At 44.4% G+C, this 12,376-nt stretch overlaps 1 protein-coding gene and 1 pseudogene across 3 annotated transcripts in view; one reads left to right on the top strand and one right to left on the bottom strand.

Annotated features, from left to right (window-relative positions):
* Positions 1-6,818: 6,818 nt before the first annotated feature.
* Positions 6,819-9,842, top strand: LOC111763526 (26S proteasome non-ATPase regulatory subunit 14 pseudogene; annotated as a pseudogene).
* Positions 9,843-9,850: 8 nt separating this feature from the next.
* TRIO (trio Rho guanine nucleotide exchange factor) overlaps positions 9,851-12,376 on the bottom strand; it is a 380,125-nt gene continuing 377,599 nt past the window's right edge. For all 3 annotated transcript variants that reach the window (XR_011645465.1, XM_058306993.1, XM_058307004.1), the window contains one exon: positions 9,851-12,199. Coding sequence is in view for 2 of the 3 variants with exons in the window: in XM_058306993.1 (XP_058162976.1) it covers positions 11,657-12,199 (543 nt within the window). In the remaining variant the exon portion in view is untranslated. The remainder of the gene's footprint in view (positions 12,200-12,376) is intronic.

Below are 12,376 nucleotides of genomic sequence, written 5' to 3'. Positions count from 1 at the left end.
TGGAGATTCTGCCAGTTACTGAGTATGTCTATTCCAATTATGCATTCTGGAATGAGGGAAATAACCACAGAATAGGTCCGGGGACCCACTGGACCAACTGTGAGAAGGACCTGAGCTAAAACTCCAGTAATTCACTTGACCTCCATAAATCCCTACTCTGACTGGTGGACCACAGTGACATTCTGGAATTAATGTCACTTCTGAGCTGGTGTCTAATTATCCCCAAATTGTCTTATCATTTCCTTTTCCTCAATACACAGTTTCTCTGGTAAAAGAAACTTTCCTTGGGGAAAGGTGGGAGGAAGATTAAGAGTATAAATTTGGGGCAGTTTAACAGGATCCTTTCCCAGGGAGACCTGGCCTCCTCCTCATTCAAGGGACTCCGAGCTGTAAATTGTCTCAAGTCTGGGAATTAAGGGGCCATGATTCTCTGCATTTGTAATTTGAGTTAGGGTTTCGTACACTTGACCTAGGACTCTTCTGTTTATACTGATCCAGAAGAAATTTAGTAGACTGCCCATCTATTTCACTGCTAGGTATCAATGATGTATTAGCCAACACCATAACTCTACATGACTCAGACTATTTTGAGAGCTTTTTTGAATCTGCCTTTCATTGCAGTAGCCAGGCCCACCTTGACTTTGGCAATTAACTGCTGAAACTTGATTTTTACCAGACCAATATCCAATCATCCCCATAATGTTTAAGGATTCTAATTCCATTACAACCCTCCCTGCAGTAATATCTGGACTACAGAGAAGAGCAACCACAGAGCTCTTCAGGGAAGATGGAATTAGCCTTACAAATTTATTCCTTACAGTCCTGGTTAAAGGTGTGTCCTCTGGACATTCCTGAGTGGGTGGGCAGCTCTCAAATGGTAAATCCATTCTATCATTCCAATCCCCCTAAGCCATTGAATTCCCTCTTCTACTGTGTACCAGGGCAAATTGGGCATCTCAACCTCCAACATGCTAGGCCATCTTTTGGCCCATGTTTCAATCAGCCAACCAAGCAAACTCTTAGAGCCTTTTCTAACCCCTCGAGCTACAGTGTTGAATACAGAATTTATGGTTAGTGGGCCCATATCAATAAATTCAGCATGATCCAACTTTATATTCTTCCACCATTATCCCATACCCTTAGTATCCATTCCCACACATACTCCCCTGATTTCTGTCTATATAAGTTGGAAAACTCATGCAGTTCTCTTTGAGTATACCTTACTTATTCATGGGTCACACTTTGTATTTGGGGGCTTGTTGTGATTTAAGTCTAGTAATAGGTCTTGAAAACAAGAGAGGTGGTAGGAGTGGGTAAGGAGAAGGATTAGAAACGCCTTGCAAGCTACTGACCTCAGGGCATTCCCTTGCATTTTCTTCTGGTGAGACAGGATTAATCTCCTTAGGCAGGAGTTGGAAGACAGTTTCCTCAGGGCAGACTGGAGGCTCAGCAGTGATGCTGGAGTTTGGCTGGCATGTGCCTCAGGGTTGGGAGGAGGACCAGACTCCCTGGGGCAGGCTGGAGGCTGGGCAGGGCAGGTTTCAGTTTGGCTGGTACCCACCTCTGGGCTAGTTGTTTCAGACTCCCTGGAGTAGGCTGGAGGCTGGATGATACAAGATTGAGAAGGCGTGGTCTCAACAGGGCAGGCCACGGCAGGCTTCTCTGGTAAAGTCTTAGCAGAATTCAGGTTTCCAACGTCTCCATCAATATCACCATCATCCCATATGTCTCTATCCCAATTCTCTGGATTCTACTCTTTTCCAATCAATGCCTTCACTTTAACTCCAGAAACCCTGTGAGGTTGAGATTTTAGTTTCCATTATAACTCCACTACTCATACAATAAGAGTCTCAGTGTTTGGTTCTCAGATATTTCGAGTCTGTGGCTACAGAAGACAAGATTCTCTTTCAGAAACTTTCACATCATCCATTCGGTGTTTCAGTTTGAAATTTGAAGCCTTTAACTCATCTCTTTCTTTTGTAACAGTATCCAGAGTATCTAGGAGGAGTCATTCAACATCATTAAACTGTTTGACTCCACTTAAACTCTGTTAAGGTGTTAAAAACACTTTCACCCTGATCCTTGCTTCTTATAAGCATGGAAGCAGGGGAATCCAGTGATGCTATTTTGCATATCTTGATTGCCAACTCATGCCAAGGACTGTTAGCAGCACCTTTGTTACTGGAAAGGGAGTGGTCAGTACCCTTGAGTCCAATTAGAGTAGACAGACAATTGCAAAACTCCCAGAACCACCTCAGACACCCCATGTTTAAGACTCTGTTCCTCAAGATCCTGCTCCTGGTACCAGGCTGTATTAGTCAGGGTTCTCTAGGGAAACAGAATTAACAAGAGATATTTGTCAATAGTATAAAATTCTGTAAGTCTCTCATGCAGCCATGGGGATGTACAAGTCCAGGTTCTGCAGGCAGGCCACAACCAGGGACTGCAACGAAAGTCTAATGAAGGTTCTTGATGAGTTCTGAGAGATGTTGACTGTCCAAGGACGAGCTGGGAAATTCTCTCTCAATGCTGAAATTACTTCCCCTTTTAAGGCATTCAACTGATTGGGTTAAGCATAACTCATTGTTGATGGCAGTTTCCCTGATTGATGTAATTATAACCAGCTATCTATGATTTACCACTGCAGTAAAGTCAATGGTGGCTAAAGTCCATAAATGTCCTTGTATTACAGTTAGTCCAGTGCATGTTTGACCAAACAACTGGGCACAATTACCTGGCTGAGTTGACACAATAGTCTAACCATCACACCATGTAAGATTAGGACCAAGATAGGAATGTCTCCTTTCATCACTCTTACTTAATACAATACTGGAAGTTCTAATCAATGCAATAAGAGAATAAAAGATAACAAAAGACATAGTTTTGAAAGGAAAAAATAAAACTGTTGCACTTTTGCAGATAACATGATTGTCTATATAGAAAATCCCAAGGAATCTACTAAAATGCCTACAACTAGTAAGTGCGTTCAGCAAGGTTGCAGGATACAGAATAAACATTCAAAAGTGAATTGTATTTCTATATAGTAGCAATAAATACATGGCCACCAAAATTAAAAAGACAGTACCATTTACAGTTGTGTACACACCCACACAAAAAATACTTAGGTGTCATTCTTACAAAACATGTACAAGAACTTGTAGAACTATAAAACACTGATGAAAAATCAAAGATGTAAATGAATGGAGGGACATATAACATTAATGGACTGGAACACTCAATCTAGTAAAGATGTTAGTTCTCCTCAAATTGATATATATGCTTAATGCAATTGCTATTGAAATCCCAGCAAGGATTTTTGTAGATATAGTCAAGAATAGCCTAAAATTTGTATGGAAAGGCTAAAGAACCTAAAACAGTTCAAACAATTTTTAATAAGAATAGAGAGAAGACCAGTTTGCCTGATTTCAAGACCTATTATGTAGCTACAGTAATCAAGACTGTGTGGTTTTGGTGGAAGGACAGACATACAACCCAATGGAACAGAATAGAGAACCTAGAAACAGACATGCATAAATAAGTCTGTAGCAGTTTGATATTGTTTATGAATTCCAAAAACAGATATTGAATTATGTTTGTGAGTTGGACTGTTCATCTGAGCTTATTAGATTGGATTGGATTCAGAAGTTTCACTTTTACTTAAGTAATGATTAAATCTTTGATTGGGTGATGTCAGTAGGACCAAGGGGGTGGGGACTCACAGAGAAAATGACACGGCAGAGGAGAAAGTTGGAGTTAATGTTGGATCCCTCGGAAGTAAATACATAGAGAAGCAGATATGTGAGGAAAGAGAGCAGGCTCCATTAGACACGGCAGAAGCCCCTGGAAGAGAGACAAAACTATTCGTCTCATAGTTTAAAGCTGGCCTTGTGGAGAGAGCAGAGCAGCTGAGCCTGGAGAGAACCAAGCCCTGGGAGAGAGACAAGACTTATCCCAGCCTGTGGCTGAGATTGGAAGGAGCTGGAACCATGGGGCCTTAAGAGGAAGACGAAGCCTGAAGCCTGGACCCTTGCAGACACTGGCAGCCATCTTGCTCCAACACGTGGCAACAGACTTTGGTGAGGGAAGTAATTTTTGCTTTAGGGCCTGGTAACTTTAAGCTTCTACCCCAAATAAATACCCTTTATAAAACCCAACAGATTTCTGGTCCTTTGCATCAGCACCCCTTTGGCTGACTAATACAATGTCCAACTGATTTCTGACAAAATCAGAAAAGAGAACTTTTTTAACAAATAGTGGTGGAACAATTTGACATCCATTGGCAAAACAAAGAAAGAGAAAAAAATCCATCTTGACCTAAACCTCCTACTTTATAAAAAAATAAACTCAACACGAATCATGGACTTAAATGTAAACTATAAATCTACAAAGTTTTTGGAAACAAGGAGAAAAATTTTCATCCTAGGGCTTGGTGAAAAGTTCTTAGACAACACCAAAAACATGACCCATAAAAGGAAAAGTTGATAACTTGGACTTCATGAACACTAAAACCTTTTTCTCTGTGAAAAATCCTGTTAACAAGATGAAAAGACACACTACAGAGGGGGAGAAAGTATTAGTAAACCACATATCTGACCAAGAACTAGTATCTAGAGATATAAAGAGTACTCAATACTGAACAGTAGAAAACCAAACAATTCAATTAGAAAATGGTCAAGACATGAGGACAAATTTCACCAGAGGATATACAGATGGCAATTAAACACAGGAAAATATGTTCAATACTGTTAGCCATATTAGGGAAATGCAAATTAAAGCCATAAAGTTATACCACAGACTGGTCAAAATAAAATAGTAGTGAAAATACCAAATGCTGTGGGGATGAGGAGAGACTGGATCGCTCATGTATTGCTGATGGGAATGTAAAATGGCACGGACACTCAGGACATGTTGCTGTTCCTTAAAACTAAACGTGTAAATATCATATGTCCCAGCAATTGTCTGGCATTTATCCCAGAGAAATGAAGGGTAATGTTCACATAAACACCTGAACATGACTGTTCATAAAAGCTTCATTTGTAATAGCCACAAGTTGAAAACAACCCAGAGGGTTTCCAGTGAGTGAATGAGTAAACCAACGGTGGTGCAGCCATCTCATGGAATAAACTCGGCCATTTAAAAAAGAAAAAAAATTAACAACCTGGAGGAGAATCCAGAGAGTGAGGCTGAATGAAAAAAGCTCACCCCAAAAGTTACACACTGGTTCAATCCATTTACATAACATTCTCGAAATGACAAAATAATAGAAATGGAGAACAGACGAGTGGTTGCCAGGGGTTAGGGAGAGGTGGTGGTGGGAGGGAAGTGGGTGTAGCTCTAAAAGGGCAACATCCAGGATCCTTGTGACAGAAACATTTTGCATCCTGACCCTATCAGTGTCAGTGTCCTGGGTGTGAGGTTGCAATATATAGGTTTGCAAGATGTCACTACTGAGGGAAAAAATGGGGCAAAGGGCACATGAAATCTCTCTGTATTTTGTACAACTCTATGAGAATCTACATGATCTCAAAATAAAAAGTTTAATCTACATTAAAAAGTACATACTGCATGAGTCTACTTACATGAAGTTCAAAGGCAAACTTGTCTATGGATGCTAAAAATCAGAATAGTGATGGCCTGTGCAGGGCGAGATTGACTGGGAAGGGGCCCAGGGGACCTTCTAGGGAATGAAAGGTGCTCTGGTGGTGCTTTGGGTGCTGGCCACAGGTAAGAGGTGTACAGGAAAGTAGACGTGGCTCAACTGACAGAGCGTCCGCCTACCATATAGGAGGTCCAGGGTTCAAACCCAGGGCCTCCTCACCTGTGTGGCCCACGCACAGTGCTGCCATGTGCAAGGAGTGCTGTGCCATGCAGGGGTGTCCACCCCATAGGGGAGCCCCATGTGCAAGGAGTGCACCCTGCAAGAAGAGCTGCCCCGTGCGAAAAAAAAATGCAGCCAGACCAGGAGTGGCACCGCACATGCAAAGAGCTGATGCAGAAAGATGACACAACGAAAAGTGCCACCAAGAATACAAGTGGACACTGAAGAATACACAGCAAACGGACACAAGAGAGCAGACGATGGGGGCAGGGGGGAGGGGAAGAGGAGAGAACAAAACAAAGATGTGTACAAGTCTTTGAGGTATATACCTAGGATTTGTGTACCTTGTGTACTTTATTTTCTATCAAATTATTTTATGTAAGATATATATCCTGTATTTCTAAGGTATGGAACATATATAAAATAATGTATATTATAGTTTTATATAGAAAAAGAGAAGCATTCCATCAGTCCTACAAATTATTTTTGTCTCTACCTTCAAATCACAGAAAAGTACAGTAGAAACAATCTTTTCCTTCCAGTGGTCTACAGTGTGATCTAATCTTTTAGATTAATGTTCACAGTAAGATGAAGTCATCATCTTCCTTTGTTAAAATACTGATTTTTCCCCTTTAGTCAGACAGGGAATTTCCAGCTTTAAAAAGTTTGTAAGTAGTAACATGCAGAATACAAAACTTAAAAAAAAATATATGTATGTTTTTAAAAGATATATAAATACATAAAATGTTACATTAAAAAAATATAGGGGGGTTCGTGGTGTCAGAGCTGGGCCTAGTCTGAGCTGCCGCTGCGGTGTCATCACACCAGCAAGTCGAGGATCCAGGCCGTGAACTTCCGCCCCCAGCCCGCCGACCACCGTCAGGAGACAGAGCTAAAAAAACACACTTGAAAAATTATACCTGCCAAAATTAGCAGGAGCTGGAGCTAAGAACTGAACAGCTTGAAGTGGAACGCCTGAAGAACTGTAGTTACCGACCAGAAATATGGACAGACTTCTTAGACTTGGGGGAGGTACGCCTGGGTTGGGCCAGGGGCCACCTACAGATGCTTCTGTAGAACAGAACAAGTCTCTCTCTCTTCCCTGGCACTGTTAAAAATGCTAAACCGCGGTCGTGCTGGAGTTCCGATGGAAGTTATGGGTCTGATGCCTAGAGAATTCGTTGATGATTACACCGTCAGAGTGATTGATGTGTTTGCTAGGCCACAGTTAGGAACAGGTGTCAGTGTGGAGGCAGTTGATCCAGTGTTCCAAGCCGAAATGTTGGATGTGTTGAAGCAGACAGGAAGGCCTGAGATGGTTGTTGGTTGGTATCACAGTCACCCCGGCTTTGACTGTTGGCTTTCTGGTGTGGATATCAACACTCAGCAGAGCTTTGAAGCCTTGTCGGAGAGAGCTGTGGCAGTGGTAGAGGACCCCATTCAGAGCGTAAAAGGAAAGGTTGCTATTGATGCCTTCAGACTGATCAATGCTAATACGATGGTCTTAGGACATGAACCAAGACAAGTAACTTCAAATCTGGGCCACTTAAACAAGCCATCTATCCAGGCTGTAGAAGAAGATGATGACACCTTAGCAGCTGGCAATAAAGAATGTTGGCAAGCAGGATCCCAAACGTCATTTGGAGGAACATATAGATGCACTTATGACTTCAAATATTGCCCAGTGTTTAGCAGCTATGTTGGATACTGTCATATTTAAATAAAGCAACACAAAACCTGTCGGTGATCCTTTTGGTGTATGTTCCTTTACTGTTCCAAATTCTCAAAATCAAGGGACCTCTGAAGGTATATTTGGTTAAATGCATCATTTGCAGCACTGTAACACCTTTAGTCTCAGTTGTGTAATTACTTCTATTTCTTTAGTCAGGGTCTGCCAGATTCCAAAGTTGTACAAGAATACATAAAAGTGGACAAAATTTGTTAAGTTGCCATTCAGTGTTTGAAGAAATCAGTAGAACGAATATATTTTGATTGTTGCTTACAAAATAAAATACATTTATAATCTAAGAAACAAAACAAAACAGGGGATTTCCATATGTCCCACTCCCCACACCTCCCACTTTTCCCACATTAACAACTTCTTTCATTAGTGTGGTACATTCCTTGCAACTTCTGAACACATTTTGGAGCACTGCCATACAGCATGGATTATAGTTTACACTGTAATTTACACTCTTTCCCACTCCATTTGGTAGTTTATGGCAGGATATATAATATTCTGTATCTGTCTCTGCAATGTCATTCAGGACAATTCCAAGTCCCGAAAATGCTGCCATTATACCTCTTTTTTCCTTCTTCCTGCCTTAAGCAAATCCAGTGGCCACTGTCTCCACATCAATGATATAATTTCTTCCATTGCTAGAATTACATTAAGTCTATAGTAGAATACCAGTAAGTCCACTCTAGTCCATAATTTATTCTGCAATCCTGAGGATTCTGGGATGGTGATGCCCATTCCACCTCTAATTTAGAGGGGCTTTGAACCTATGTGGCTGATGGATGGGACTCTCCTGCTTGCAGTTGTACACTCTCTCCATTCCTTGGTATGGGAGCCATCTATCCTCATCTCCTTGTTAGTTGTCCTAGGTGAGACCAATGAACCGGAGAATAGTTGTTTCAAGCTACTGAGGCTCAGGGCCCAGCTGGCACATGGACAGCCCAGAGATTCAAGTCTCTTGGACATACACGTACCAACTCCAGCGCCAACTATAAGATCAATAAAAGGAGATGAGGCATGTGTAGAGAAGGCACGTCTGAGTCCAACTCTGTCACTTGGGAGCACAAACCCCAAAGTAGGGTCCACTGGCAAGGCACCAAACTCTGGAGCCATCTGCCATGACTGTAGGACCTGCGTGTCTCTGGAGGCCTCAGGAGCCCAACTATTTGGGGTAGTATCTACTTTCGCTGTCTCTGGGATCCTGCTGAGCCGTGCATAAGCATGACCCCTCTGAGAACCTCCCGACCCACTTTGAAGTCTCTCAGTCATGTAAACTCATCTGTTTTTACCCTTTCCCCCTTTTGATATTTGAGAAAGACCATCTAGGTAGGAAGCATCCCAGACCACAAGACCAAACTCATAAATGACTGCTGCCTTTTCACTTGTGGGAAGGTTTGTGTCTCCTTCCAGGCGGAACTGCTTCATTCATCAAGCGTCCCGTTAAAAGAAAAAGTACCCAGCCCCAGGCTGCCGAGGTGTGGGTCTGCGGACTCCAGGACCCGGTGCGGGCTGTGGGGAACCAGAACCTCCGAGGTCTGCTCCCTTCAGGTCCACGGAGCCACCTGCTGTCCCTGGGGCTCCTGAGGCGCGACTTCCGTCTCGGGGACAGTCAGCTTCCCCCGTCCTGTCTAGGCGCGAATGCTAGGCTTTGACCGTCTTACTTTCAGGAGCTCAGTAAACAAATGAAAAACAAATACTGTTCCTTGTGGTGTGCTGAACAATAGAAGCCACCAGGCCAGAAGGGAAAACACAAAGAATCAAAGAGAGGGAGATGATGTTGGTTATCAGCAAAACCCACCCACCGTTCCAGAAGCCAGGTCTGGTGTCAGAACCCAGAAAGCAGCGGCTGGAGAGCCCCTGGTCCCCGGGGACCCCGGGTGTGGAGGCGGCGTGGGACGACCACCCCCTAGGGAGCTTTCCCGGAGGTGCTGGGTCCTTGGTATGATGAGCCACAGCCATTTCGCGTCCTTGGATGCACCTGGGAAACCTTTGCTCTGTGGCGGCGTCTGGAACGGCGGTCCCCTTGGCTCCGCTTCTGTGCTCTAGAGCTGGTCTCCGCACCAGCCTCGGAGCCGGGGCTGCCCTGCGAGTCTAGCCTGAACCCCGGCTGCACAGGCAGGCTTCCGCATGGGGGTCTGTGGAGCTGGGTCACGGTGAGCCAGCCTGCGGGGGGCGGGCGACCACCCGGCGGATCCCCCACCTGGCTGCCCGGCCCTGCTCCCTGCAGGCCTGTGCCTCACCCTCTCCTTTCCATTCCACAGGTGCCAATGTAAAGAAAAGGCCTAACACAAACATCAGGCAAATATGTTTAATTCTTTAAAATAACTGATGGCAAAATAAAATATTTACATCACATCATACTGTGTAAACATGTGAGGTCTCTGTACAAAGAAATATACATGCAAAATAATGTAAAAATTTAACTGAAATAAAAGAAACAATACACAAATAAAAGTTATGAGGTTACGAATACACATCCAGTTCTGAATCCATTTCTTTTAAAAAGTTTCTGTACAATTTTACAAGAAGAAACAAAAACTCAACCGAAGAATAAATAAACTACACTGGAAGCTGCAAAGCTTAACTATGCCAGTGGATGGCTCAGGACCCAGCTGTCCTGGCTGGCCTGGGAAGCAGGTTGGTCTCTTTTTAAGATATTTCACACAACAAAGATAAAAAGACACCTAGAAAAAGTCAAATGCGCCCAGAAATGCAGCCTTTTTTTGTCTAGAGGCCTCCCGGCACCAGTGTTAGCTCTGCCACAGTGACTCAGGCATCGGGTATCAGCCTCGGGGCGGCTGGTACTATATTGGCTTTTATTTCTTACCAAAAGCTCAAAATGCAGCCAATTTTTGTACAGAAAGTTGAATGTGAAAAAGTCTAAAAAGTAGTAAATGTCCAGACTGATTTTGGGAAAAAAAAGTAATACTTTGGCATTCTGAATAATAGCATAATAGTAAAATTTAGAATATTACCCTATTATCCAGTTCAGTATTCAGAGTATGAAATCACTTTTTACAGTCCTCGAAACCGACAAACTTCACGAAGGGCTCGATCTCCTTGAACGGATGGCACAGGGCTACGACCCCCACCCCTCCCACCCGCCCCCCGCACAAAACCATAAAGCTCACTGCACGAAGTCTGTGCTTTTTCTATGTATTTATTACAGGTACAACAGAGGTCTTCATAAATAGTTGCATAAAATGTTAAAGCCACAACATTGCACATGATATGAAATAAAAACCAAAAAAAAAAAAAAACAACCCAAAAAACCCCAATGAGTGCATTTACAGTATTTTCATCGGACTGTATACTGCTCAACCATCTGATTGAGAGTTTCGGGGTGGGGAGTTAGGGGAAGGGGCGGTGGGGCAGGTCCCGACCCCACGTCCTCTTGGATGGGCAGAAGCCGCTGCGCCCGAAGCCCCCCGGAGGTGGGTTCGGCGGGCAGTGGGCGGGAGGGGAGGGAGGGCAGGAGGTGGCAGACGGAAGGCAGGAGCAGTCTTCTGTACAAGTAAGGCCTACATTTCATCAGAGCAGAACGATTCATTCTATTTTTATGCAAAAGTCTGAGGTTGAATGCTCGCTTCCGAGGCCCCGCCTGGTGCTCCAGGGAGCACGTGTGGACGGGGCAGCTGGAGCAGCAGCTCCGGGCGGCGGGGAGGCCGGGCGGCGGCCCTCACGGTGGGGAGTCTTCCCGGGATGTACAGTATCTGGGTTTTGTTCGTTAACACCAGTGGTTGAACATAGGCATTTCATTTCCTTGAATAAATCTTGAAAATGTTAAATTTGCAAAATTCTATCCATATTCATTTAAAAAAGTATCTTTTTATTTTTTTGCAGAAACCTGAATAAAACACTGTGACACAGCAACGCTAGCTCCGCCCCGTGCGGAGCGCGACGAAGGTCCTCCACCCCAGTGCAGCTCGCGGCTCCGAGTCCCAGCAGTGCCGAGCGCGGTGCACTTGGAATGCAATTCCACACGATGAACACACCGGCAGCTGATTCGTTCCTATTTTTTTTTTTTCTCCTCCCTCTTCAAAATCAAATTAACAGCTGATTGGCAGGTGAAAGAGAATGAGAAAGAACTTCCAGACAGGTCAAGCCCTGGGCAGAAGCCTGCTCTGCAAGAAGTTTCTAATGCTACGGACAGGTCGAACATCATTCTGGTGTTTGCGCCGCTCGATGAAGGCAGTCAGTCTGGACGTGTCGAGGACGTCGGGGCTTCTGCCGGCGCCCGCCTGCAGCCAGTGCTCCTGGAGGGACAGTGCGGCCGAGGGGCGCTTGGCGGGGTCCTCCTGGAGGAGGAGGCACACAAAATCTTTGGCCTTCTGGCTCACTCCTTTAAAGTAGTCATCTGGGAAGCTAAAGTCTAGGCGGCAAATATTCAGGCAGGTCTCTTCCACGCTGTCGTCCAGGAAGGGGGACACGCCGCTGAGAAGCACGTAGGTGAGCACCCCAACACTCCACGTGTCCGAGGTCAGGGAGACAGGGTTCCCGAGGATGATTTCAGGGGCTGCGAATTCTGGGTTCCCCAATAGCTGGTGGATGTAGTAGGTGGTGTTGAGCTGGACAGCGTCCCCGAAGTCAGCCAGTTTGATGGTTGGCTTGGCCACGCTCTGATCCACCAGGATGTTTTCAGGCTGGAAAGGAGGACAAGGAAACTCAATGTGCAAACAGCCCGTTCTTAAGCTCACTCGCGACGGTCACGGGGGGTGGGAGGGGGGGTTGGAAGGAGGCTAGAGGTCGACGAGAACAAACTCTTCACGTTTATTTAAAAAAAAATTTTTTTTAAAGATACATAAATCACACGAACTCTT

Source organism: Dasypus novemcinctus, chromosome 2, assembly GCF_030445035.2.
Source record: "Dasypus novemcinctus isolate mDasNov1 chromosome 2, mDasNov1.1.hap2, whole genome shotgun sequence".
NCBI lineage: Eukaryota > Metazoa > Chordata > Mammalia > Cingulata > Dasypodidae > Dasypus > Dasypus novemcinctus.
This window is presented reverse-complemented; position numbering and strand designations above follow the sequence as displayed.